Source organism: Macrotis lagotis, chromosome 2 (assembly GCF_037893015.1).
Source record: "Macrotis lagotis isolate mMagLag1 chromosome 2, bilby.v1.9.chrom.fasta, whole genome shotgun sequence".
In the NCBI taxonomy this organism is placed as follows: Eukaryota; Metazoa; Chordata; class Mammalia; order Peramelemorphia; family Peramelidae; genus Macrotis; species Macrotis lagotis.
Genome location: NC_133659.1, coordinates 165628671 through 165656521, shown reverse-complemented (window position 1 = coordinate 165656521; position 27851 = coordinate 165628671). Strand labels below are relative to the sequence as shown.

At 38.1% G+C, this 27851-nt stretch overlaps 1 protein-coding gene across 1 annotated transcript in view; it reads left to right on the top strand.

Moving 5' to 3' along the window:
- IL6R (interleukin 6 receptor) overlaps window positions 1–27851 on the top strand; it is a 105754-nt gene that overhangs the window by 22815 nt on the left and 55088 nt on the right. Inside the window, exon 2 of the mRNA XM_074223390.1 lies at window positions 19569–20049. Coding sequence (XP_074079491.1) covers window positions 19974–20049 — 76 coding nt within the window. The 5' untranslated portion in view covers window positions 19569–19973. The remainder of the gene's footprint in view (window positions 1–19568; window positions 20050–27851) is intronic.

Below are 27851 nucleotides of genomic sequence, written 5' to 3'. Positions count from 1 at the left end.
AGATGAGGGCTGTCTATGCCAAGCAGGTGAAGACTTTCCCTCAGTGGAACTGGCAGATAAGAACAATTTGTTCCAATGGACACAAAGGTGGCTGAAGCACACTGTGGAACACTTAGAGCTTGGTCAAACATGGAAGACAACAAGATCACCCACTGCATCACAGACTATCACTAGTCTTCAGGACTTTTGTTTTGCCACTGGACTTTGATTATTCAGGAAGAGAATGAGGCCAACAACATTGTGCAACTTTGCCTCCCTTAAATCCAAAAGTCAAGACATTTCCCCCATCCCCCATGTCATTGGTCCTCTTCAAAGACAAAGGATGAACTACAATCCAATAAGTGCCTTCCTTATTCTAATTTTAAAGATGAGAAGACTGAGGTAGAGAGGTTGAGTGACAGACTCTCCCAACTACGAAGTGTCTGAGGTATGGTTTGAACTTACATTTTCCTGACTCCAAGGTCATTATTGTATTTATCATAATTACCGAGCTGCCTCAAAAAAAATTTAATTGACGAAACCCACTATCTTCTGTAACATCCCATTCCCCTTTGGGGTAGCTCTAATTATTATCTCCTATTATAGGAACATGGGATCAAAAATTCAGATATCATTCACAGTCAATCCTATTATTTTATTAATGGGTAACCTGTGGCCTAAAGAGATCAAATATACTGTTTAAGGCCATGTATATAAAAAGGAACAGAGCAAGGATTTGAATCCAGAATCTTTGATTCCAGAGCCATTATTCTATATACTGAAGCCTGTTTCTTTTGACTGTACCTTTTTACTTACTACACAATCCTGTGAAGCTCCCCAGTTGACAAATGAGAAAACTGAGGCTCAAAGTGTTTATGTGTGCATGAAATTTTTCCCAAAATCCCACAACTAGTCAGTGGCTGAAAAGAAACTTGAACCCACGTGCATGATGATCCCAGAATTGGCATGCTTTCTATGACATGAGGTAAAATGAACACTGGATTTAGAGTTAAAGAATCTGAGCATGATCATGACCTTGGCCAACTCATTCCCACCTCCACTCCACACTCCATCTTCAGTTTCATTGAATCACACCTCCAAGACTTGGAGGGGCCTCACGAAGATCACATGGTAGTAAGCAACCCAGGGCCTCTGTATAATGTTCTTTCCAGGGTATCATATAAAATGAAAATGTTAAATTAGGTGAGCTCTAAGGTCTTTTCCAGTTCTTGATTTATGATAGAATTGAATTCAGCTTGGTTTAGTACAATTCAAGTCAATTCAAGAAATATTTTGTATTAACCTGAGACTATGAATGTCTTTGATCTCAAGGAGATTCCATCCTACTGTAATGAGAGAATCATTTTATCTGATCTATTTCCATCCCTGCTTTCAAATTGTATTTGTTGTGTTGTTTCAGTTGTGTCTGACTCTTCATAGCCCCATTTGGGGTTTTCTTGGCAAAGATACTGGAATAGCTTGCTATTTCTTTCTTCCTTCAATTTATTTTATAGAGGAAACTGGGGTAAACAGGGTTATGTGACTGATCCAAGGCACATAGATAGTAAGAATTGGATTCTAGAGAGATGGACTGAATACTTCCAAGGTCTTAATGGTCTTAACAGATCATCATCAATCAATGCAGAAGTCATTGACCATTTACCTTAAATTGAAGTCAGTTCATCCCTAGCTGAAGTTCCAATTAAAGAAGAGTTTTGTTCACCATTAGGTTCCTATCAAGTGGCAAAGCACCTGGTGCTGATTCTATTCCAGCTGAGATTTACAAGGTGGGGGATCCATTGTTCACCCAAAATTGACTGAAATTTTCCAGGTTATATGGCATGAAGAGGTTATCCCCAAGAATTCAAGGATGCCTCCATCATCCATCTCTATAAAGGTAAAGAGAATAGAGTGTCCTGTGACAATCACAGAGGTATCTCTCTCTTAGTCATTGCTGGTAAGATACCCAGAGTCTCCTCAATAGACTAATCCTTCACCTGGAGATGGTCACCTCCCTGAGAGCCAGTGTGGCTTCAGAAAGGGTTGAGGAACTGTCTATATGGTCTTTGCTGTCTGACAACTTCAGGAGAAATGGCAGGAGCAGAGAGAGGTCTGTCTACAATGTTTGTAGATCTGACCAAGGCTTTTGATACCTTCAGTCATGGGGCTTACGGAAAATTATGTCAAAATTTGGTTGCCTGGAGAAGTTCATCAGAAATTCATCACGGGACAGCTAGGTGGCACAGTGGATAGAGCACTGGCCTTGGAGTCAGGAGTACCTGAGCTCAAATCTGGCCTCAGATACTTAATAATTATCTATCTGTGTGGCCTTGGGCAAGTCACTTAACCCCATTGCCTTGCAAAAACTAAAAACAAACAAAAAAAAAAGGAAGTTCATCAGCTTGCCTGGGTTCTGGATAATGGACTATGCTCTTGAGATTTCCTGGTCAGCAATGGAATGAAACAAGACTGGGTCTTTGCTCCCAGTCTTTTTAACCTGATGTTTTCAGCCATGCCATCAGATGCCTTCACTGAGGATAGACATGGAATCAAGGTCAGCTACTGCACTGATGGCAAATTCTTCAACTTGAAAAAATTACAAGCTAAGACCAAAGTGGAAGGAATGTTGTAATATGATCTTCTGTATGTAGATGGTTGTGACTCAATGCAGTCTCTGAAACTGAGATGCAACAAAGTATGGATCGATTCTCTGCTGCTTATGCTCATTTTGACCTAATGATTAACACCAAGAAAACACAGATGGCTCCATCAGCCAGCGTCACATCATCCATATGAGCAGCCAAGTAATGGAAAAATTTTAAATGCTATGGATTACCTCTGAAACCTGGGCAGTCTACCAGCACCATGTCAGGAAACTGAATCGCTTCCATTTAGATTGTCTTAGGAGATCACCAGGCAGGAAAAGATACCAGATACTGAGGTCCTTTCTCAAGTTAAACTGGCCAAGCATTCAAATGTTACTACATAGAGCCCAACTATGAGGGACTGCTAAGTTGTTTGAATGCCAAATAACTATTTTATGGAGAACTCAATTAGGTCAAGTGCTCATAGTGGGATCAGAAAAAGCATTATAAGGACATTCTTGCTCCTTTGACACTCTTTGGAATTGATTGTGCAGCATGGGAGATACTGGCACAGGACCATCCAGCATGGTGTGCCCTCATTAGAGAGGGTATGGTGCTCTATGAGCAAGACAGAACGGAAGCAGCTCAAAGGAAATGTGAGACGAAAAAATTTAGAGTACCCAACCCAGGTGTTCACATGTACTATTTGTGCCCGACTTGTGGTAGAGTCATATTTATCTGATCAGTCACAGTTGGACGCACTGTAACTTATCTCTAGCATAGTGATGTTGTTTTGGTCTTCTTAGATAACAAGGGTTGAGAACCAACCATATGGGGCCAGATTTGAACTCAAGAAGATGAGTCTAACTGACTCCAGCCTAGTACTCTATTCACTTCAACATCTAACTGTCCTTTAATTGCTCTTTAATTATTACCAATTACGAGTCATCAAGCCACCCAGATGACCCTTCCCACTTCCAGATTAAACAAATTAAAATAAGATTTCAGAGGAGGGTGAGATAAGAAATCTGTCATTCCATGCCACCCTGGCAGGTGCAACTCTGAAAATAATCAGTAAAGGATCTTAGCAGCTGCAGGCTTGAAACTAGAAAGTTGCTAAGGAAGTCACATTTAGAGATCTGACACCATTTACAGGAAGAAGGAAATGAATTCCCCTTTAGCAGATCTCTTGGATCTTTCACTAGAACCCCAAACCAGCCTCTTACCAGTTGATGAGAGGAGATAGAGCCCATGTAGGTGCTGGCAGTCAACCACTTCTAACCCTAGGTTCTCCAGGCATGCCCTGAACTCTGCCTCCAAGTTATAATTTGGAAAACATGGATTTAATACTTTTAGTTTTGAGAAAAATGGATGAGGGAGAAAAACAGCTCACTCTGATTCTCCCTTCAGTGCAGGAGCCTCTTCTGAGACCATTAAAAAAGTCAGACAACCTGGGAGCAGTGGGAGACAATAGAAGGGCAAAATTAACTCAGGTTTATAAGAATACTTTGCTCATAATAGCTCTGTGGTGTAGGTCTCCACCCTTCCTCCCTAGAAATTATATTGTATTTATTTGGTTGGGATTTGGTCTTTATTTATCTGGGCTTTGCCAGTTACCACCTCTGTGAATTTGAGCATGTACTTTGCTTCTCTTTGCTTCTCTGGCACTAAGTTTCTTCATCTTTAAAATAAGAAGATTGAACAAGATGATCCCTAAAGTCCCTGCCAGGTCAAATCTAAAACCCTATGATTTTATGTGGTGCCACCTCCAGTATGATAGAAAAAGGGCTGGGCTGTTTTTGTCTTAGTAATGCCTTGTACACAGTGATAAATGATGATGATGAATGAATGGATAAATAGATTGTACAAGGATTTTCATCTTAAAAAATGAAGAAATTGGAGAGGTTGTTGTTTGCTAATGAAATGTCAGAGTCTTTTGACTCTTCAGTGCTATTATCATCAGCATGATTTAAAAAATTATTAAGCCTTTACTTTACTAAGACCTGGGGAAACAAAGAGAGGCAAAAATATGTTCCCTTCCCTTAAGGAACTTACATTGTAATGGGAGAGACAACTGACAAACAGCTATACAAACAAAATATTTACTGTGTAAATGGAAGATAATCTCAGAGGGAAAGCATTAACAAGACTATTTGAGTCTTATAAACCTAAGCAGAAAGAGAGAAAAGCTGGATTTTTGAGGGTTGGAGAACTGTGAAATAGTAGAGAAGGATGCATTCTACATTTCAGACAGTTTGGACGAGTTCTGTGATCTCCTCCAGTCCTCCCAGGTCATCATCTCCTGTGCCTGTAATATCTTCTCTCTACCTATGGAAATCTTTCCCTTTTAAGGGGGGCTTATCTCTGGTGCCATTCCTTTAATGAAACTTTGCACTATGTTTATCCCACTTCTCCCTAGCCAAAAGCAATCTCTCTCTCTTGAAATTTTCTTAAGAGTACACTAGCTTAGAGGGGCGGCTAGGTGGTGCAGTGGATAGAGCACCAGCCCTGGAGTCGGAAGTACCTGAGTTCAAATCTAGCCTCAGACACTTAGTAATTACCTAGATCTGTGGCCTTGGGCAAGCCACTTAACCCCATTTGCCTTGAAAAAAACCTAAAAAAAAAAGAGTACACTAGCTTAGGGCAGATAGGTGGTACAGTAGATGGAGTCAGGAAGACCTGAATTCAAATCCAGCCTTAGACACTTAATTCTTACTTAATTGTGTGATCTTGGGCAAGTCATATAACCCCATTGCTTTGCAAAAACCAAAAAAAAAAGTTCACTACTTGATTTTTCCTTTGCTCCTATCACATGGGAAATTCAATGTCTACTTTGTGTTTATGATGACCAGAAGGCCTAGCTTCAAAATAATGGTGGCCAAGTCACATAAGGTCTTTCTCAGACCCATCTGTAAGGTTCTAATAGTGGAACTATCATGGGTCCTTGACAAATCATTAATGCGACACCCATCCTATTAGATCCTTGAGGGTAGAAACTATCATTGTCATCTTGGTATGGCCAGAAACTAGTGCAGTGTAGTAGGTGTGTAATAAATTTTTGTTGCTCATTAGATTGAATGTGTCTGACCCATAAAAGGATGAAAGGAATAATTACCAAATAGATTCAAGGTGTATAGTGATCATATTTCAGAAGCATCACATATATGGGACAGGAATGAAGCTGGTGTGTCTTATATGATATTTATAGGTTAAAATTTTTTATTTTGTTTTTAAATTTTAAAAATATTTTTAAAATAACATTAAAATAAATTTTTATTATCTTTAATTTTCATCATATATATCCTAATATATCATTCTACTCTTCCTACTAAAATAGGCATTCCTCTAACAAAAGATTTTTTGTAAAAGGGGGAATGTCTCACAAAACCAGTAATATGCAGGAATCAGCTCATATGACTCTGCAATTGTTAAATTTCCAATGTGAACATTTACACTTCAGAAACTGGCAAAGGTACACATCAGAGCTTGATTTATTGTTTTATTGATTGTATAGACTTAAGAAAAGGGTTTGAGAAAATGGTGATGATACAGATTAAATATAAAAGCATGTCTAATATACTTTTTTTGAGAGCTACTTATTAAACTAGTACACCCCTAAGCAAAACTATTGAATATTAAAAATTCTGACATTTATGTCATGTACCCCTGCTCCCTCACTTCTGCAAAAGCAGCAAGGAGAGATGCCTTTTTATATCTCTTCTTTGGTACCAAACTTTCTTCTTTATAATTTTGAACCATTTTGTTTTATTCTGTTGTAACTGTTCTTTCCTTTTACACTATTATAGTTATTGCCAATATTGTTTTCCTTTTTTGGCTTACTTCACTCTGCATCAGTTCAAATGTCTTCCACGCTTCTCTGTATTCATCACAGTGATCATTTCTTACAGCACAATCATATTCAATGGCTTTCTTGCACCACAATTTATTTTTATTTTCTTTTTTGATAAATGCATTTAGTTTCTTCATATATATATATAAAGACAGTTTTCAACATTTATTTTTGTAAAGTTTCTCCCTCCTACCTTTCCTTCCCCCCAACCTAGGATAGAAAGTGTTTTGACATAGGTTATACATGTTATATACATTTCCATATTAGTCACACTGTGAAAGAAGAATCAAAACAAAAAAGAAAAACCACAAGAAGGAAAAAACAAATTTAAAAAAGTGAAAATAGTATGTTTTTGTCTGCATTCAGATTCCATAGTTCTTTCTCTGGATGTGGATGGCATTTTCCATTGCAGGTCTTTTAGAATTCCTTTGACTAGAGCAGCTACATGATATGGTGGCTAGAGCACCAGCCCTGGAGTCAGGAGAACCTGAATTCAAATCCGACCTCAGACACTTAATAATTGAGCAAGTCACTTAACTCTAATGCCATGCAAAAACAAAAACTTGTCTTTGATTGTTATATTGCTGAGAAGGGCTAAGTCTATCATAGTTGATCATCACACAAGATTTCAGTACAAACAATGTGTACAGTGATCTCCTAGTTCTGCTTACTTCAGTCAGCATCCATTCATGTAAGTCTTTCCAGGTTTTTCTGAAATCTGCCTGCTCTTCATTTCTTAAGGAAAATTAATATTCCATTACCTTCATATACCATAACTTGTTCAACCATTTCCCAATTGATGGGCATCCCCTCAATTTCCAATTCTTTGCCATCACAAAAAGAAATGCTCTGAATATTCTTGAATATGTAGGTCTTTTCTTCTTTTCTGTGATCTCTTTGGGATACAGAACTAGTATTGTTATTTTTTTAAATTTATTTTTATTAAAGATATCATTTGAGTTTTACAATTCCCCCCATCTTACTCCCCCCCCCCCCAGAAAGCAATCTGTCAGTCTTTACTTTGTTTCCATGCTGTACCTTGATCCAAATTGGGTGTGATGAGAGAGAAATCATATCCTTAAAGAAGAGAAGAGAAGTCTAAGAGGAAACAAGATCAGACAATAAGATAATCTGTTTTTTTCTAAATTAAAGGGAATAGTCCTTGAACTTTGTTCAAACTCCACAGCTCCTTATCTGGATACAGATGGCACTCTCCTTTGCAGACAGCCCAAAATTGCTCCTGATTGTTGCACTGATGGAATGAGCAAGTCCTTCAAGGTTGAACATGACTCCCATGTTGCTGTTAGGGAATACAGTGTTTTTCTGGTTCTGCTCATCTCACTCAGCATCAGCAGAACTAGTATTGTTATTGCTGGATCAAAAGTATGCACAGTTTTGTTCTACTTTGGGCATAGTCTTTATGCTTCAGAATAATTAGATCAATTCCCAACTCCAGCAACAGTGCATTAGAGTCCCAGTTTTTCCACATTCTCCTCTGTTGTTGATTGCTTTCCTTTTCTGTCATATTAGCAATACTGATAGGTGTGAAGTGGTTGTACCACAACTCATTTAGTTATTCCTCACTCAGTAGCATCCATTTTATTTCTTATTCTTTGCACCTACAAAAAAAATGAAGTTAAAAATACATAGAGCTTTTCTTTTTTTTGTCATTGATAGAAAGTTCAAATATTAAAGAGAATTAAGAGAAAGCCTGAGGTTGCTCAAAGTTCTAAATCTTATTATCTGATCATTTTAAGGTTGAGAAATCTTCTACATGTGTTGTCTCTCCCATTAGAATTAGAGCTTCTTGACCATCTTATTCTTCTATTTATATCCCTAGTTTTTATAACATAGTAAATACTTTATTCATTCATTCATTCATTCATTCACTCAGATTAGAAAAGGAGGATGAAGTCAAATATTAAAGAGAAGTTTCTAGAAAGGAAGGTGCCTAAGTATACAATTCCCTTTGAGAGACAGTATGGCATAGTGGAAAACTGGTCAACCAAAAGTCAGGAGGGTCTAGTTTTGACCCTGGCATTCTCTAGCTTGATGATAGACTGCTTTAAGAGATTGTACTAGATGACTTCTTAAATTCCTTCATGATTTAAGGGACCTTGGGAAGAACCATAATTAGTGATCATAGTGCTGAACCCAAAGAGTGAGATGGAGACCATAATTTGTTAAGTTTGGAGATCTTTATTTCCCAGGGACTGTCTGGGGATGAAGAGTAACCAAATCAGTCAGTACCTGAGTGTTCAAGAGTTAGGGTCTTCTTTATAGTGTTTTTTTTTGTGTGGGGGGGATTACTGAGAGCCAGCAGGATACAGAAGCAAAGACAGTAGTTAGATATATTGTCTTGTCACAAACATATATAAACATAGGGTTCTATATAGATAGGGGTGGGAAAGGGTTAGGGTTTTTGTGTAATGTTTGAATTTTCTGAGATAGAGGGAGTCACATATTCACGGGCTTTCCACAGGTTTGAGGGAGTGGAATTTACTATCTTATGGTTCCAGCTGCATCTGGGGAAGGGGGAGGCAATCCTGGAATTTAACAGATATAGCAAGATAATTAGGCTAACAAGGGTGCTTTGTAAATCTTTAGATAATTTCATGGTATGTTCATGACCCCCAGGATCAAGCACTTGGGTCCTATCAGACTATTTTTCAGACCCAAAGGCGCCTAGCCAAAGTTATATTTCTAAGGAATTTCTCAGGGCCCAGAAGGATGTCAGGGACCCCTTTCTATATGGGAATTTCACAAACATTGATATTGTACTTCATTCCCCACTTTTTTTTTTTTTTTTGCAAAATAACTCAAACCCTTAGGTTATCATGTTCATAACCTGGATAAGTATGAACTACAAGCATCTTTACAAAGGATCCAGGTATCATCATTATATCTCAATCCACCCATCTCTTTAAGTTGTATAAGCCAGTTAAATCAAAGATAAGACTCTCCTTAGATAGGTAGATAGGATATAAACATACCACTCTCCCTCCTTTTTTTTAGTTTTTTCAAGACAATGGGGTTAAGTGGCTTTCCCAAGGCCACACAGCTAGGTCTGAGACTGGATTTGAACCCAAGTACTCCTGACTCCAGGGCCAGTGCTCTATCCACTGCACCACCTAGCCACCCCTCCTTTTCTTTCAATGGAGAACATCTGTACCCTGCCTCTCCTCCTTTTCAAAAGGAGAAGGACATAAGTAGGGGTATAAAGGGGAGGTTACAAAAACAGATCCCTTGACTATACAATGTATACATAGATGAGAAATGGTAGAGATGAACTGGTCCAGTGTCTCTCCTCTCTTCTCTTCTCTCCTGGAGACCTCCAACGTCCTTCTGCATCTTCTGAATCTATTCTAAAAAGTCCTTTCCAGCTCAGGTGACTAGTTGAGACTTTATCTTCTGGTAAAGAAACTGCTTAACATTTTTACTCAGATCAAAACATGTTTTCATCACAAGACAATGAGATTTTAGAGCTTATTGCAATTTACATTTTGCCTTATTGCCATATTAATGCACATACTTAACTTTAACACAATAAACTTTCATGTGTGTTTATGAGCAAACTCCTAATGAGAATTTTCACACTGTCTTAAGCTTGTAACATACACTCAACAATCATCCTAGTTCAGAGTACCCAGCATATGGTTTAAAATAAAACAATCTTAGCCTTTGCTCTCATTATAATAATGGCTCAAACATCCTTAACCAAAATGAAATTTTTCAAAATATTCTCAAATATACCATTGATTTTCCTTTTCTTGATATACTTATCTGACTCACATTCCTTTCCTTAAGCTAGGCCTTAAAACTATAATTATCCTAAGAATTTCCCATTCTTCTTCTTACTTAAATATCCCTTCTAAAAATTAAAGAAACTTAATTCCTATCTTAACATGCAGCTGTTAGCAGGTGTCAGAGCCACACATCTAACACACCTAACCTATCTCTGGCTATTAGATCCAATTCACCTAAAATTTCTTTTTCTGTTTTGCTTAGTAGCCATAAAGATCCAGGACATCAAAGGGAAATTACCTTATAGGTATTGAATATCAGTGTCCAGGCAGAGGTCACGTGGGTAGTCAAATGTTTTAGGCCAGATTTATTCTTCCAGGTGAGACATTATCCAAATGTCATTCTGGGGAAATCAAGTCAAAAGGGTCCAACCTCAGGTCATACTGAGAAGCCGCCCCTTTGGCTGCACATCCCAGTCATCTGACATCTTGACTTCCTTGGCTGCAAGAACATGACATTTACCCAGTAGTATTTCCTTTTGTTGACCATCCTGGTATCCGATATAAAAAGAAAATTGATTAAAAGTCCCGTGATCTAAAATAGTTGTTTTTCCTAATTAGATCTCCAAGTGAATCCACTTCACAATTTAGATGGGGGGGTCACAATCAATCAGCTCCCTTCCTTATACATATATCACATATATCTACTCTGTCCTCAGAATACATTAAATAGGGTTACTTTCTAAACGTTCAAAAAGCAATCAAGTTCTCCCAGGATCTGGAGTATTCCTTGAGAGATTTTAGCTGGAAAGGCAGGGTCATTGTCTGACCTGATTCTTAGCAGGAGGTCAAATCAGCAAGGGGCTCATTCAGAATTTTTAGACTACTTCCAAGGTTGTTTCATTAGTTTCTTCTCATTCTGAAAATCTGTCAACAAAAACCAAGAGATACTCAAAACCTGCTGCAGGTGTTTTTATTGTCTCTCTTTCTATTGTTTTAAAGCTAATATTTCTGCCAGTTTCCCACTATCCTCCTGCTACCTTCTTCTCCCCTTTTTATTCAGTGATATAATCTTCTGAGGGGGGAGTAGGCTGGTTCAGGGGGAAGGGGACACAGGTCTAGGAATGTTCATTACCTTTCCTGCTCTTGTATTCCCTCCTTTTGATCTAGTGAAGGAATCTTCCAAGGGGGAAAAGATGGGACCTGGTGACAGGGGTGGGGGAATAAGGTTTGGAAATTCAGGGGCTGAGATCTCTAAATTTAACAAAACAGTAATAAGTGTAACACATTAAGAACTAGATTTCACAAAATAATCTTTGCATTATTACATTTATACCTGGACCTACAGATCTAGTGCAAGGTCCAATCATTTAAAAGTTCAGGGAACCCACAGGGTCATGCTTTGATAATTTCCCTCATTAACAATCATTAATTCCAGCTTTGACATCATTATAGTGAAATAGTTTATTTTTCAAAAGAAGATCACAAGTTTGAAAAAACCCTTTAATCTTACTTATTGATAAGTCATCTAATTAGGGTTACATAATTTTTAATTTCCTAATCTTTTTCCAAAGCCCCTCACATTTATTCAGTATCATTGGAAATGGTATCTTGCAGTTAAGAAATAATGTAAACATTAAATTCTTAACCTACATGAAACATAACATGCTGACATCTCATTCTCTTAAAGCAACACAAAACAATATGTTCTCTTAAGTTAACCTTATAATTAAGTATCTTTTACACACAAACCTCTTCTGAATTTTTGCTTTATAACTTATTTTATCTCTTCTTCCAAATACACTTCTATTTTCAAAGAAAATAAGATCCTCTATTAATGTTAGTTTTATACAATAATTCAAAAGCCCAATGTACACTTATTACCCATGACAGTGTTACAGTTATATGTATAATTTCCTCTTTTTAACAGATAATAAGCTACACTGAGATCACATATCAATATTCCCTTTCATAAACATGAGGCGAAAAACAAAGCCTTTCACAAATTTTCTGGGCCAAAAAGACCTTGAGAACTATAACCCATTGACAAGGTATTCTCTAGTTTTTTTTCTCATAACAAAATCTTTACAAATGTGACAGATGAAACTTCAATTCATTCATAATTTGTTATTACAAAACAATTTTAAAATCTCAAAAAGTATAGTTTAAATTGTTCTTATACAAAGTATACTAATTGTATACAGCATATTTCAATTACATGTATGTTTACTCACTAAAACTTTACAATACAAAGAATTCTTAAGACCAATTGTTGCTAAAAAATCCCTTCTTATGACTACAAGTCATATTCAAATTAGCCTTGAATAATTTTCTTTTAAAAGTCTAAAACGTTTGCAAATTCTTTTTATCTTTATCAGTACAATTCTAACTTCTCAATGCTCTCACTTATAAGAGCTTTCTATCCTCGCTGACCAACATTTCTTAATTATATGTTCTGGGAATTGGAGATTCCCCACAATTTGAGGTATAAAAGTAATATGTACTAATTTTTTACCTTCACTGTTTATCATTACTCATTCACTCCAGATTTTTCCCAAATACATAAACTACATTCTAATCTGTAAAATATTATCTTCTCCTTGTTTAGTTATTCTAAAGCTAACTCACAAGTCTGTTCTGACTCCCATGATTCTGGAGGGGCTATAAAACATCAGAATCCAAACTCAAACATATTTTTTACAAACCCCCTTAATTCAATTTACATTAGCACATTATTGGATCAATAATAACATAAAAAATTAATATTTACCTAGCGATTGCTTTCATATCAAACTTTTCACTTTATGGGGTTTATTACTTTTCCAATCAATTCATTGCCAAACATTGCAAAAAGTATCAATTTAATGCAATTTTTAAATCACCCCAACCTCATCTAAACACATATCTCCCTATAGACTTATAGTTCTATACTTTCTTCTTTTCTTATAATGATTTGTAAACCATTTTTCTAAAGTTCCCCAAATCCATCTTTGGTGTACAAAGTCAACCCTGCTCAAACCTTCTGTCTCCATGCATTTTACCACTTTCCATACTTAACAAATGATTCAAAAACTCCAGTTGTCTCCATGTCTGGATTTTCTTTCCAGTTCTTTCCAAATCTCTGACCCAGACTATATAGCTTAATATACTGTTCTACCATTCCTTTTCATTAGCTCTTCTTGACTTTAATTCATACTATTCTGAACTAGAATCACATAGCTTATACAGCTATATAAACCACAGATATGATTACACTTTTCACAATACATGTTCCATTCTAAGGTTTTAATATTTAACATTTCTTGATTATAACTGCTAAAATCCTGGAGAAGGCAAACAGTCATTCAAAAATCCCTTAGCCTAATTAGAATATTCCTTTCCCCCCCTTCTTTAAATAGAGTAAACTGAATAACTTTTCTAGAGAGACCATAGATTCTTTCTGGGGGCATTGATCTTCTATTCTTCAATCCTTACATGTCCCATAATTTTCTGTAATAACTAACAATATCTGAATCTATATTGATAAACTCCTGAAGCTCTAATGATGCCAAATCATTCTGGAAAAATATTAACTATTTAGTTTCCTCTATACAGGCATATCTTGGTAACTACATTATACACTTTAGGATTAACCTAAGTCCCTTGTCTTCCTGAAATTTATTTTCCCTATTTTCAAATTAAAATAGCATTCCTTTCTGTGATTTCTTTGTTTAACATATTTGGTAATATTTGCTGTTTCTTTAACTTCAAAATAAAGTCCCTTTTAACACTTACTTTACTAATTCTTCCTGAAGTAACTCTCTCCCCTGAAAGGGGGAGGGAAGGGGAAACACTCTGGCAGCACAGAATCAAGGAGAATGGGGAAGAGAAGGGAACATAAACAAGGAATGGGGGTTCCTTCTCATAATAGTAAAATAACAGGGTGAGTGGTTTGGCCTCAGTCAATTTAACACCAAAATCCATTCCTTTTTTAAATAAAAATAAAAAATCCCTCTTGGAAGTGCTCAAGAGACAATGCAGGGGTGAGGAGGGAAGGATCATATTACCCATTGTAACAAAGGCAGAAAGCAGGCTCAAAGGGAGAGCTAGGGAGGGCATTAGATGAATATTGCCTAGAAATAAAGAGCAGCAATTTAAATGAGGCAACCCAAGGAAATTTTTAGGGGAACTCGCTGACTCCCCCTTTTCCCCCCCTTTTAGCAAATCAATAGAAGAACCAAACACACAAGTAAATAGACAATCTAAGCACATAAAGACAGATGAGGCACAAGCACAGATCACACAACGCAACAGAAGTTTCCAAACTGACAATCTCAACACATATCAAAAAACACAGGCCAATGGCATATTCCTGATGTCTCAGGAATGCTGTGAGGGGAGATTTCAGTGTCACATCTGACCATCTCTCCCTCCCAAAGGCTGACCAGATGTGTTCCTTGCTATTGCAAGGAGCATCCAAAAGAGGGGACCCAGACGTCATGTCTGATTCCCCTGCAACCAAATGTCTAAACCCATACCCAGAACAAGCTTACCTCCAGAGTTGTAACAGTATCTCCACTTAGGCCAAATGGGGGATTGAGGAGAGGTCCATACTAAAACTATGTCTACCTAGTTTTGGGGCCCTGGAACATGATCAGGGGCCAGCTCCCCTAGGAAAAGCAGAGGCAGTCTGTTCGAACCTAAACTTGAGGCTCCCATGGTCTCCTTTGGTGACACAAAACACCAAGATCTTGCTGGAGCCCCCAAATGCTGAACCCAAAAAGCTAGACAGAGACCATAATTTGATAAGTTTGGAGATCTTTATTTCCCAGGAACTGCCTGATGATGAAGAGTACCCAAATCAGATAGTACCTGAGTGTTCAAGGGTTAAGGTCTTTATAGTGTTTTTTGTGGGGGGTGGGGGTGGTACTGAGAGCCAGCAGGATACAGAAGCAAAGACAGCAGTTAGATATATTGTCTTGTTATAAACATATGTAAACATAGGGTTCCATATAGATAGGAGTGGGAAAGGGTCAGGGTCTTTGTGTAATGTTCGAACATATTTTCTGAGATGGAGGGAGTCACGTATTCACAGGCTTCCCACAGGTTTGAGGGAGTGGAATTTACTATCTTATGGTTCCAGCCACATCTTGGGAAGGTAGGAGGCAGTCCTGGAATTTAGCAGATACAGCAAGATAATTAGGCTAACAAGGGTGCTTTGTAAATCTTTAGACAATTTTATGGTATGTCCATGACCCCCAGGGTCAAGCACTTGGATCCTATCAGACTATTTTCAGAGCCAAAGGCACCTAGCCAAAGTTATATTTCTAAGGAATTTCTCAGAGCCCAGAAGGATGCCAGGGACCCCTTTCTATACAGGAATTCTACAAACATTGATATTGTACTTCATTAGTATCTGGGGCAAAATCAGTTGCATGGGGGATTTGGGATAGATAGGGGTTAGCTCCAGGTAGATAAAGTTGCTCTGGGTCTAGACACCAGCCAAGAGAATGCAAAGGTAAGGGAAGTTGGTATGAGTTTGGCAAGCTGAGCACCATCTGCCTGGGAAGTGGTGTAATCAAACCAGACAACTTTCAGAATGAGGTGGAGAGAGAATAAAAGGGAAAAAGTAGTAGATAGGGGATAAGGGTTGGTGATAGAGGGAAGACGAGTGAGATCCTCATGGTTGGTTCCATGCCCTTGGAACTAGCAGAAGGCTCTAATGAAGCAATAATATGACTTCACCTAAAACCATGCTGGTGCCTTGGGACAAAGTCCAGATCATTCTGCCCTAGTTATGGCTTCTTTTGGGTCCTGATTTCCTCCTCTATAAAGAGACATGACATCTCAACTCTGACATTCTACATTGGGGTGTCCAACCTATATACCTTGTCTTTGACTTTGTGATTCTAGTGTAAACCTTATAAGGGATTTTAGTTAGAAAATATGGGAGGGATCAATTATTAGGATCATTAATAGCAGAACTGAATAGAGCTCTTCTTACATGACTGGCTCAGTTTCTTTCTAGTCATACATGTCCTCAATGATATTTTGGATGCCACTTTTTGAACAGAAGTCATCATTGTTAACATACTAATAAAATAATCTTGTTATTGCCTTTGGACAATGTAAATTGTAATGCATTTTGATAAATATTTAACAACCATTTTTCTGAAAACACAGTACACTTTAAATTTACTCTGCATTATTAACATTTTCTCCATCATTTTCTTTAGACATTCAACAAAACAATAAATCAAGCCCTGATTTATAATATTTCTCAGTTTCCAAAGTATCAATGCTCTAATTGAAAATTTAATCAGCCACTACAAGTTAATTTGAGCTACCTCCAGAAACCTGCTATCTTTGGGTCAATATGGCAAAACATCTTCAATGTTATGTTCCATCATTTTACAATCTATGAACTTTTGATCATTTGTCCTAGAAAATATTGTTGTAAATTTAAGTTATAACTTGCTATTGATGTCTCCCAGAATTGAGATTTATACCAACTTCTCAATTGTAGGTGTGACCTCCAGGTAATTATAGAGGACCAGACAGCTAAATCTATAGTCCTACATTTCTACTTAATCCTGTTTACTTTTTCTAATAGCTAATATTTATTTTTGTTTTCCTTTTTAAAAAATTTAAAAACTTTTTGAATTTTGTAGTGTTTAAATATTTTTCCACTGTTACATATCATGAAAATTTTTGCATTCATTTTTATAAGATTTAAGTTCCAAATTTTTTTCCTCCCTTCTCCCCTCTTATGAAAATGGTAGGCAGTCTGATATAGTTCATACATATGTTTATAAATTTCCATATTAATCTCAGTCATGGAAGCAGAAACAGATCAAAAGGAAAAAATAACCATGAGAAAGAATAAGATAATTGAAAAAGATATGCTTCAATCTACATTTGGGGTGCATTAGTGCTTTATCTGATATGGATAGCATTTTCCTTTGTGGGTTCATTGTATTTGCCTTGGATCACTGTGTTGCTGAGAAGAACTGGGTCATTCACAGATGATCATCATACAATGACACTGATACTGTGTTTTATTGTTTTCCTGGTTTTGCTTACCTCACTTTGTATCTATGCATACAAGTCTTTCCAGGTTTTTCTGCAATCTGCTTGATCATTATTTTTTATTGCACTACAGTATTCCATTACATTCATTTACCACAACTTGTTCAACTTTTCCCAAGTGATGAGTATCCCCTAAATTTCAATATTTTGAATATTTGAATTGAATATATGAAAAAGAATTAGTAGATAACATTTTTATATAGTACTTACTATGTATCAGGCACTGTGCAAAACATTTTACAATTATTATCCCATTTATTTCTTACAACAACCCTACAAGGTACCTAGGTATCTTCCTAGTCCTAGCATCATCTTAGAGTCCATGTAGACACTAGGTTCCTTCCAGGGGGGGAAAGGAAGCAGGGCTGAAATAATGAGATATTTTGGTCCATTGTTACAACTTAAAAGGATCTACACAGAACTAAATGAATAAGTCCTTGCTAGACCCTAAGCAAAACATTATTTTATAATAGTATTCATATTATTTTATAACATTCTTTTGTAACAATAAGTAATAAGCTTATTATCTCTATTTTACAGTTGAGGAATTTGAGGCAGAATGACTTTGCCTAGGGCCACAGAGTTAATAAGTATCTGAGGCTGCATTTGAACTTCAGATCTTTCTGACTCCAGGCTTGGTGCCTTATTTTTCCATTCTCAAGCAGACACACAGTTCTTGAATTGATTTAGGATGTGCAATTATACATTTTATATTGTGGAGGTTAAGAGTATAGCACCCCCTTGACCTGGAAAATGTAAAATTTTTTGGCCCTCCCATCATATTAGAGAAGTCTGAATTATTCTGGTTTTAAAAGATAAAGTGTTATTATAATGTGATATGGTTTATATATTACTGAAGAATTTATATATTATATAACATTGTGTTAAACATAAAATATTAATATATAATGTATAAATAATATAAATAATATTATATAATAAATATTATGCAATATTATACACATATTTTGTGCATTTCTAAACTTTTTTCTGTCATTGCTAGTGTAGTCTGTGACTTCCACAAAACTCCCCCCAAATTCCCATTTAATTTCTTATTCCAACCAATGATATATCAAAACCTTGATGGAGAAAGTTGTGATGTGAAAGGGATAAACTGTATATTCATTGATTCATATCCTGGTGTTACAGTTTAGAAGTACCTCAGTTCCAGGCAGTGCAGAACAGTGCTAAGAACTCTGTATCTTTGTATCTGGAGTCAGAGGACTTTTACATCCTGATTCTGCTACTCACAGGTTGTGTGACTTTGGGCAAATAACTTAATTCTTTGGACCTCAGATTTCTCAGATGGTCAAATAAGGTTATTGTGTGACTAGATATTCTCTGACCAGGTCCCTTTCACCTCTATGTTCTTTAGTTTCTCTTAGAGACACGGGGGTGATGATCAATCTTGATGAATTTATTCATTCCATCAGTGCAACAATCAGGGACAATTTGGGGCTATCTGAGATGGAGAATGCTATCTGTATCCAGAGAAAGAATTGTGGAGCTTAAACAAAGACCAAAGACTATTAACTTTAACTTAGAGAAAAAAACTGTTATCTTTTTATGTAATTTTGCTGTCTCTTATACTTTATTTTTCTTCCTTAAGGATATGATTTCTCTCTCATCACATTCAACTTAGATCAATATACCAATATACCATATACTTATATCAATATATCATGGAAACAATGTAAAGACTAACAGACTGCATTCTATGGGGGTGGGGGTGGGGGAGGGAAGTGAGATTAGGGGAAAAATTGTAAAACTCAAAGTAAATAAAATCTTTCTTGAATGACAAAAAAAAAAAGAAAAAGAAAAAAAGAAAAAACATTGGATACTAAGAGGTCGTAACATGGGAAGAATACTGGACCTGGTGTCAGGAAGATTGGAATTCAAATTATCCCATTTTACGGATGAGAAGACAGGCAATTTAAGTGACTTGCCTCAGTTTTCTCATCCGTAAAATGGGATAAGTTTCTCAGAGCTATTAGGAGTATAAAACGAGATAATACTCGCAAAGCTCTTTACACATACTCTATTTCCCAAACGTCAGCTTAAAACCACCTGAACTTGATAAACATCCTAGTTATTATTATTAATGAGGAAGAATGTTTTTCAAGTCCCAGCTGTCCCACTTACTCTAGAGTCCCTAGCAAATCAGCTGATCTCTCCGAACCTCAATTTCCTCGTTGGTAAACCAAGCAGAATAATACCAATCCCCTTCCCCTTCAGCTGAGCTGCGAAGCTCGGGGCGCTCTCTCAACAGCAGGTGGAGTGTGCCCTCCTGGCTCAGGTGCGGAATGTCTGCTGGAAGCCCGCCCCGTCTCCCCTCTTGCCCAGGCTGTTGTTGCTCCATCGGCGCCCGATTTCACAATCGCACACGGGGGACAGTCGACAAGCCGCTGCAGAGCTGAGTTCCTCAAATGTTTTCCTGTGTTTGCCAGGGCTCTCCACTGCTCTGAGTCATGGGTAAGTGGGAAGTGGAGCTCTGGAGACCAGGCAGTGAATAGGAGGGAGTGCGAGAGGGAGGCGGGGAGAGGAGCGCGGCACCGGCCCAGCAGAGCCAGCGGAGCCGCGTCCGCCCGAGGAGCCGGAGGAGCCGCGTCCGGGGAGCACGGCGCTCCCCACCATGGGGACTGGCAGGGGACCTCATCCGACTCGTGGACTCCGGGAGCAGTGAGACCCCCCCAGAGGCAACCCGGGGCCGCTCCCGCTGGAGAATGCTATATTAGAAGAAGAGGAAGCATGCTGTCGGTCACCCTGGCCGTTCTGTTTCTGGCCCTTGGGAACGGGCTGGTCCCAGAAGAATGCCCCAAATTGGGTAAGCTGTTTTCTCTCTTGGGAAGTCTAGGGTTCATGAGGCGGGGATGGAGAGTGTTGCCCCTAGGGCCACAGACAGAAAGTGGACGGGCTAGAGGGCTCCTTGTTCTAGTCGAATCCTCCAAGTTCCATCTAGTTTTCTAGAATACTCGGGTCTCTGGACTTCTTATCAGATACTGGTCTCATTAGTTTTTTTTTAATCTGTAAAATGAAAATAAAAGTGTTGGGCTTCAAGGTTCATTCCCAACTCTGACGTTTGCTAGTTGTGTGGACCTAGGACGGGACACCTGCCTCTGCCACATACCAGGCAGGACACTTCTCTCAGTAATTCAAGTCACTCTCTAAGACTGTCCATCTGCACAAGAGGAGAGAGAGAGTCTACCTTGGAAGTTTTCTATAGCAATCAAATCACAGATCTGGATAGTCAGCCCCCCCTTCACCCCCAACCCCTCCCATAGAATTCTTTAACATAAAAACATTCTGATGTGTTCTGCTCCACCAGAGACTGTTCTCTTGTGACAGATCTCTCTGCACCTGCTCCATGTGACTTGACTTGTTCTTTCTGACACCCAGAACCACTTGGGACTAACTCTCAGTACTGTTATTCCTCATGATACTTTCAACACCTGGAGTCTTGTCCACTACCCCTTATCACCTCATGGGGAAAGGTCTGGGTTAGCTTTCAGGTGTCCCAAGGGCAAAGAAAAGTTTTTTTTTTTGTGGGTAGGGCTGTTTCCTCAAGCCTGCTCCAACTCCTCTCCCTCCCCAAGGGTTGTTCCTGAGCTACATCCCCCCCACCCCAGCCCTCTGGAACTATGAAGATGACTCCTTCCTGAGTGTGAGGTTGACATCATCAATGCTGAGTCACTGACCCACTCCATCCACATCTTCTCCAGCACTCCCCTCCACCCAGTCCCAACAAGTCTAGAGTCTATCTTTGGGAAACTTGATGCCAAGACATCGAGATCACCAAGTGGGGATTATCCAGGCAAACCCTAGCACCATCCCCACTTCCTGTTAAGGGTCAAAGGGAGATATTGTGCCTGACAGGACTCACTTGCTGGTTTGTGGTGATATTTCCACTAATTCCAAGACCTTGGCTGAATGCCCAGGGCTGGCTGGCTGGCATATATAGCATGTCTCAGTTTCTCTTTGACCTGGGGTTGCAGCACCTCCCAGGGTTTATTTTTGGGTTTGTCTGTGAGGATATTTAGAGGTCAACAGGTTTGTTTCTTGCAAGGATCAATCAACCACTTGGTTCCTTTTTTTTTTCTTTTTATGGATGATTGTTCCCAAGGCACCCTATAATTTCCAAATACTTTCTCCAATCAAGTCTCTAACCTCTAAGAAGAGGGCAGAGTGATCTAGGTGCGCACCCTTCTCTCTTTTTTCTGGTTTCATTCCTAAGGAGAGGGTGGTCTTCTATGATTGGAAGAAGAAAGTAGAAGTGGCGATCTTGATGGTCTGACAGGCTCTCTTCCAGATTTTGAATATAGACTAACAAGATAGCAAGATCCTATAATGTGAAAGAAGACAAAAAAAGAGATGGAAGATAGTGGAACAGAGCTGAAAGTCACTCATGATCAGTTGAGTACTTAGAAAGATGGAGGAATGGAGAAAGAGTGGGTGATCCCAGGTTTGATGCCTTGGGTATCAGCCAGGACAATGGGAGAGAGGAGAAGGAAAATAACAAGGGAGGATCCAGAATGAATCCCCAGGAATTACAGCTGAAACAGGTGGAAATTTACAATACACAAATTTCCTAAATGCATGTTAGTTGAAGGGAGTCAGTGAGGAAGACCCATGATTGGTTTGAGGTATATTAGGCAGTCTTTTTTCTCTCTGCAGCAATTCTGGGCAAACAGAACCTGGAGGAAGTGTCAGTTTGCTTAGCATCATAGGAAAATGCAGAGAAGCAGAAAACATCCAGAGCCCAAGCTACATACACACACACACACACACACACACACACACACACCCTCCCACAAGCGTGAGAGCAAAAATAGAAAAATAAGAAAAACAGGGTAAGATAAATGAATCAAGAGAATCAGGAGGTAGGGGCAAAGAAATTAGAGAGGCCCCATTGGGGAAATACCACAGAAGCTTGTGATCTGATAGAATGAAAATATAGGCCTGGGAGTCAGAAGACCCAAATTAAAGGTCTGGTTCTGGACCTACTACTGATCTTAGATCAGTGAAATCTTATCTTTCTGGGCTTCAATATCTTCATGTGTAAAATAAACTGAGATTATTCTGGCAGAAAGAGTGAGAGACTTAGAGTCAAGAGATCTGGGTTAAATACTGACTCTGTTACTTATTAGCTATGTTAGCCTGGGCAAATCATTTATTTCTTTGAGTCTGTTTCATCACCTATAAAATGGAGATAATGAATATTTCATCATCTGCTTCACAGGATCATTGTGAGGAAAGCACTTTCTTTTCTTAAATCTCCAAGTAAATGCCAAGTTTCTTATGATTACAAGTAATTTTGACTTTCCTTATATTTGTAACAATCTCCTTCTTCCCCTTTCTTCTCAGTCTTATCCCTGCTCCTTAGATGCTCAAGCTCAAGACTAATATGACCCACAGATAGACTTAGTGGTTATATATGGGGCATGATTTCAGGGACAAATAAGATTATTTTACCTTTCCAAAGTATCTCTCTCAGTTTGGTTTTCTGATTCCTGACATTCAAAGTTAGACATTCAGTTCTTTAGCTTGAATAGTTGTTGCTCTGTATAATCTATATCAGATTGCTTGTCTCTTGGGGAGGTGGAGAAGGAAAGAAGGGAGGAAGGGAGAATATTTTACAAAAATGAATGTTGAAACTATCTTTATATTAATTGGAAAAAATTTTTAAAAAAATAAACTACATAAAAAGAAAGTTAATGCTCTATCTAGCACATTGTAAAGACCCTTAAAGGAGACTTTTATTTACCTCTCTATCCATTTATCTTTTTGTCTTTTTTCTCTTTCTCTCTATCATCCTCTTTCCTTTTCCTTTTCCTTTTCCTTTTTCTTTCTTCTTTCCTTCCTTTCTTTCTTTGTCTTTCAAATCAGACCTGTAATCTCATTGGTAAAGAGGCAATGGAAACAATGGGGAAAAGGAAGCTAGGTGGTGGTGGTGATGGTTCAGTTAATACTCTGGACCTGGTGGCAGGACAATCTGAGTGCCATCCAACCTCAGACCTGGTAACCAGGTCCTTTCCTCTCCTCATGTAGCTTGGATTAGTTGACTAAAGCAGAGAGATAAAGACTTTTTTCTTTTGTTTTTGCAAGGCAATGGGGTTAAGTGGGTTGCCCAAAGTCACACAGCAAGTTGATTAAGTGTCTGAGGTCGAGTTTGAACTCAGGTCCTCCTGACTCCAGAACCAGTGCTCTATCCACTGCACACCTTAGTTGCTCCAAGGTAAAGACTTTGCCAAAGATCACATAACCAGTATATGGACTTTAATCCTTGTTGTAAAAAGAGGGAAAATAATAGTGATACTAATACCTACTTCCCAGGGTTGCTGTGTGATAAAATAAGATATTGGTAAAGTGATTTGCAAACCTTAAAGTGCTCTAGAAATGCTAGTAGCTTTTGTTATTATGTGACAGAGCCGAAATTGGGTGGGTCTTTGGACTCTGCATAATCCTCTAGTTATTGTGTCATGCTGTCTCTGTTCTAGACCTTCTCAAAATCACTGACATCTGTGGCAAAGCAAGAGACTTATTGATCTGTTCATTCTTTAACTTGAAAGCTTTGGGTTTTTTGTAAGGTAAATGATCAAGGTATCCACTGTTTATGTAACCTGTGCATTGAGGCAAGGGGCATCTTGACCTTTCTACACCATGATATGACAGAAAGAGGCTGGTTTTAAGAGTCAAGAGACCAAGATTCAAATCTTGGCTCAAGAATGGTAATAATAAATCATAATAATAGGTAGAATTTATATTATTATACAGATTGCAAATATTTCAGTTGATAATAATAACAGCTAACATTTATACAGTGCCTACTAATGTACCAGGCACTGGGTGAAGTACTTTATAAATATTATCTCATGATTTTCACAATAATCCTGAAAAGGAGGTACTATTATTTCCATCATTTCCATTTTGCAGTTGAGGAAACTGAGGATGAATAACTTACCCAAGGTCACACAGCTACTGAGTGTCTGAGGTTGGACTGGCACTCAGATTGTTCTGACACCAGGTTCAGAGTATCATCACCACCACCTAGCTGCCTTTTCCCCATTGTTTCCATTGCCTCTTTTCTTAGTTGAGTGACCACAGACAAATTACATAACCCCTCCAGACCGCTTTACTTTCTTCTTCTGTAAAATGGGGAAGGTTGAGTGTAGGGAAGTCAATAACAACCCTTCTAATTCTTCATTTTATAAAATCTATGATGACATAAGTCAATTTCCATTCCTTTTTCTCAATAAAACAGCCACTTGGATGACATTTTGTCTTTAGGGTTTTTCCCATTTGAATATAAAAACCTATAGAGGCAAGCTAGAGATTGTAACCCTTCCTGCTCTAGTCTGCCCTCCTTAAACTCCATCTGGTGCATGTTGTTAAACTCTGGAAGCCATATCATAGGAAGCATACTGATAAGCCAGAGAAAGGAGGATAATCAGGATGGTGAAGGGTTTGGAGTTCGTGTCATCTGAGAAAAGGTTAAAAGAACTAAAGATACATAACTTGGAGAAGAATGCTAGCAGAAACATATTAACTGCCTTCATATGTCTAAAGGGCTATCACATGGAATGGGGCTCAACTTGTTCCAGATGGCCCCAGAGGACAGAATTCTAAGAAATGCATGGAATTTGCAAAGAGACAAATTTGGACTTTATTTATGGAAATTCTTCCTAACTTAGAGCAATACAAAATTGGAATAGGTTTCCTCAGGCCATAATGGGTTCCCTATCACTGGATGATCAGTTGAGAGATGGGATTTTTTTTTTTAAGTAATGTGGTAGACGTAATAAAGGGAATGTAGGTTGTACAGTAAATAGAGCAATGGGTTTAGGAAAATTTATCTTCCTGAGTTCAGATACAGTCTCAGACACTTACTTGCTGTATGACTCTTGGCAAATCACTTAATCTTCAATTTCCCCATCTGCAAAATGATCTTGAGAAGAAAATAGTAAACAACTCCAATATCTATGCGAAGAAAACCCCAAAATGGGGTCATGGAGAATTGGCCACAAGTGAAATGACAACAACAGAACTAAAGATGATCTATAAAATTCATTTTAATTCAGAAATTCTGTGATCCCAATGAGACAAAGGGGGAAGATTTAGTCATCAAAGTCAGAACTTCTGGGTCCCAGTCTTTTCCCAGGTGTTTTTCTTTGGTGGTTTACCCATTTTTCACCCATCCCCTTCAATCAGAAGCACACAGGTAGGTATTTCAAAGATGCAGAGTTGTAAGGGACCCTAGAGTCACCCAAAGTCCTACAATGGATAGATAGCATGTGGGATCTGGAGTTAGAAAAAACTTCATTCAAATCCTGCCCCATGTTCTTCCCAACTGTTTGATTCTGAGCAAGTCTCTTAATCTGTCTTCTCATCTGTAAAATGGGAATGATAATAATAGCACCTACTTCACAGAGTTTTTGAGAGGATAAAATTACACAAAATTTTATTGATGAGGGGATAAAGATTCTAAGCAGTAAAGTAGAACAGCTGGGATTTGAACCCAATATATCAGACTCCAAAGTCAGGTCTCATTCTTTGTGCCATTCTTCCTCACCTTAAACTTTGTGTCCACCTGAGGGAACTTCCAGGCATGAATTAGGGAGAACTGAGGTGGATCACAGGGAGTATTTACTTCACAAAAGCTTAAAACACTGATCACTGAATTTGGGCTTCCTGTTGCCATTTTCTCTTGATCTATCAACCAACCAACCAACCAACCCCCCCCACACATATGCATGCATGCATACACATATCAATCTGTACATATATATATGTGTATAGATATACATACATACTCATATGTATACAATATATTTAGGTGCAATAGAAGCAACACAAAGTCTCCTGACTTAAATGAGCTTGTAATCTAATTAAAGAGATGAGAGTGACATATTTCTGGATCAATTCAAATTATTGCTGCAAAACACTTTTAATAAATTTTCTCATTTGATCATCAAACATTATTATTGAAGTATTGTCCTCATTCTACATATGGGACCTTTGACTAAAGTCTTCCTCTGATGCCTTCTTGGGATTTGAAATTGGACTCCACCCCACTAGGGGTTTTTTGAAAGCTTGGGGGCAATCCTACCAAGTTGGAAAAACTTCAGATTCAAGCCCAGGGCTGTCAGTTATCCTCAAATCAGCCTAGCAAAGTGCAAAGCAGCTCAGTACCATATGGTTGGCTGCTGATGTCTTAAAGACTCTTAGTCCACAGACTTTTCTCCTAGATCCTGGCTCTTGGAGGATACAAGTGTGAGTGAGTGAAAAGGGCAACATAAGAGGCAGGATATGGGGCAAGAGTACTGATTTTGTAGGTTGAGGACTTGGTATGGTTTACTTGTTGTGTGTTCTGAGGCAAGACATTTAGCCTTCCTGGCCCTCAGCTTCCTCAGTCAACAATTAAGGAATTGGGAGAACTCCAAAGCCCTACCTATAAATCTAAATCCTTTCATTTATAGGAATGAGAAGATGTGAATTTGAGTCCTTTCTTTGTTGTGTGGGCCTGGATAACTCCCTTCACTTGGTCTTAGTTTCTTCAACTTTAAAATAGGATAACACTGGTAATGCACACTTAGGGTACTGGGAGGAAAATGTTTTTCAGACCCTAAATTGCCAGGGACACCTATCACAGGCACTTAATTTGGAAGAGACTTTAGAAATCATCCCATCTATCCTCCCCTTTACAGTTGAGGAAGTGGAGACCTGAGAAATTTAATGATTTGCCCAAAGTCACACAGCTAGTAAGCAACAGAGCTGAGATTTGAACCCATAGTTTCTAATTCTAACTGCAGAGATCTTTCCATTACACAATAATTCCCATTTTATTATGGGTGAATTCTTATAGACTACCTGCTCTGGGTCCCCTTCAGGACCATGGGGAGCTACTAGCTATATAATATTTCTCCCCCTTGGAGGTCTGAGGAACTAAGCATTTTTGTCCCAGGTTCATTCCTTTTCATTACTGGTCCAAATGGTACTGATCATTTACCTTATCAATAGAGTTGATTTCCTCAGACAAACTGCCCATTCTCTCCATGAATCCATCCTGGCTATTCTGTTCAGTTTCCTTAGTTGTTCCCTTTCCCTTCTCTCTTTCTTTTATCCAAAAAATGCTTTCTCTTTCTTTACAACTCCCTCTCTATCCTTCCTCATTCCCTTCCTGGTACTCCTTTCCTTTCCAAACAGGGTTATACAGGACAAGTTTTAAATATAGTGTTACATTTTAACAGTATGAGCAGATAGGTGATGAAGTGGATAGAACACTGGGCTTAAAGTCAAATGGTAAGCCACTCCAGTATCTTTGCCAAGAAAACCCTCACTGAGGTCATGAAGAGTTAGACAAAACTGAAAATCTCATGTTAACAATGTAGTTTTAGATTTAATAATGTAATTTTTAAACTTTAATAGCTTAAAACTTTACAAGCTTAAAGCTGCATTAAGACTTAGATGTGCACTAAGATATGATATGGTTCATATCATAATATGTGATATAATATGACATAGCATAATGCTGCATATTTAATATAATGTGACATTATACAATATAATATAATTAATATAATATAATATAATTTAATATAACATATTGATATGATAGACTACAATAAGACA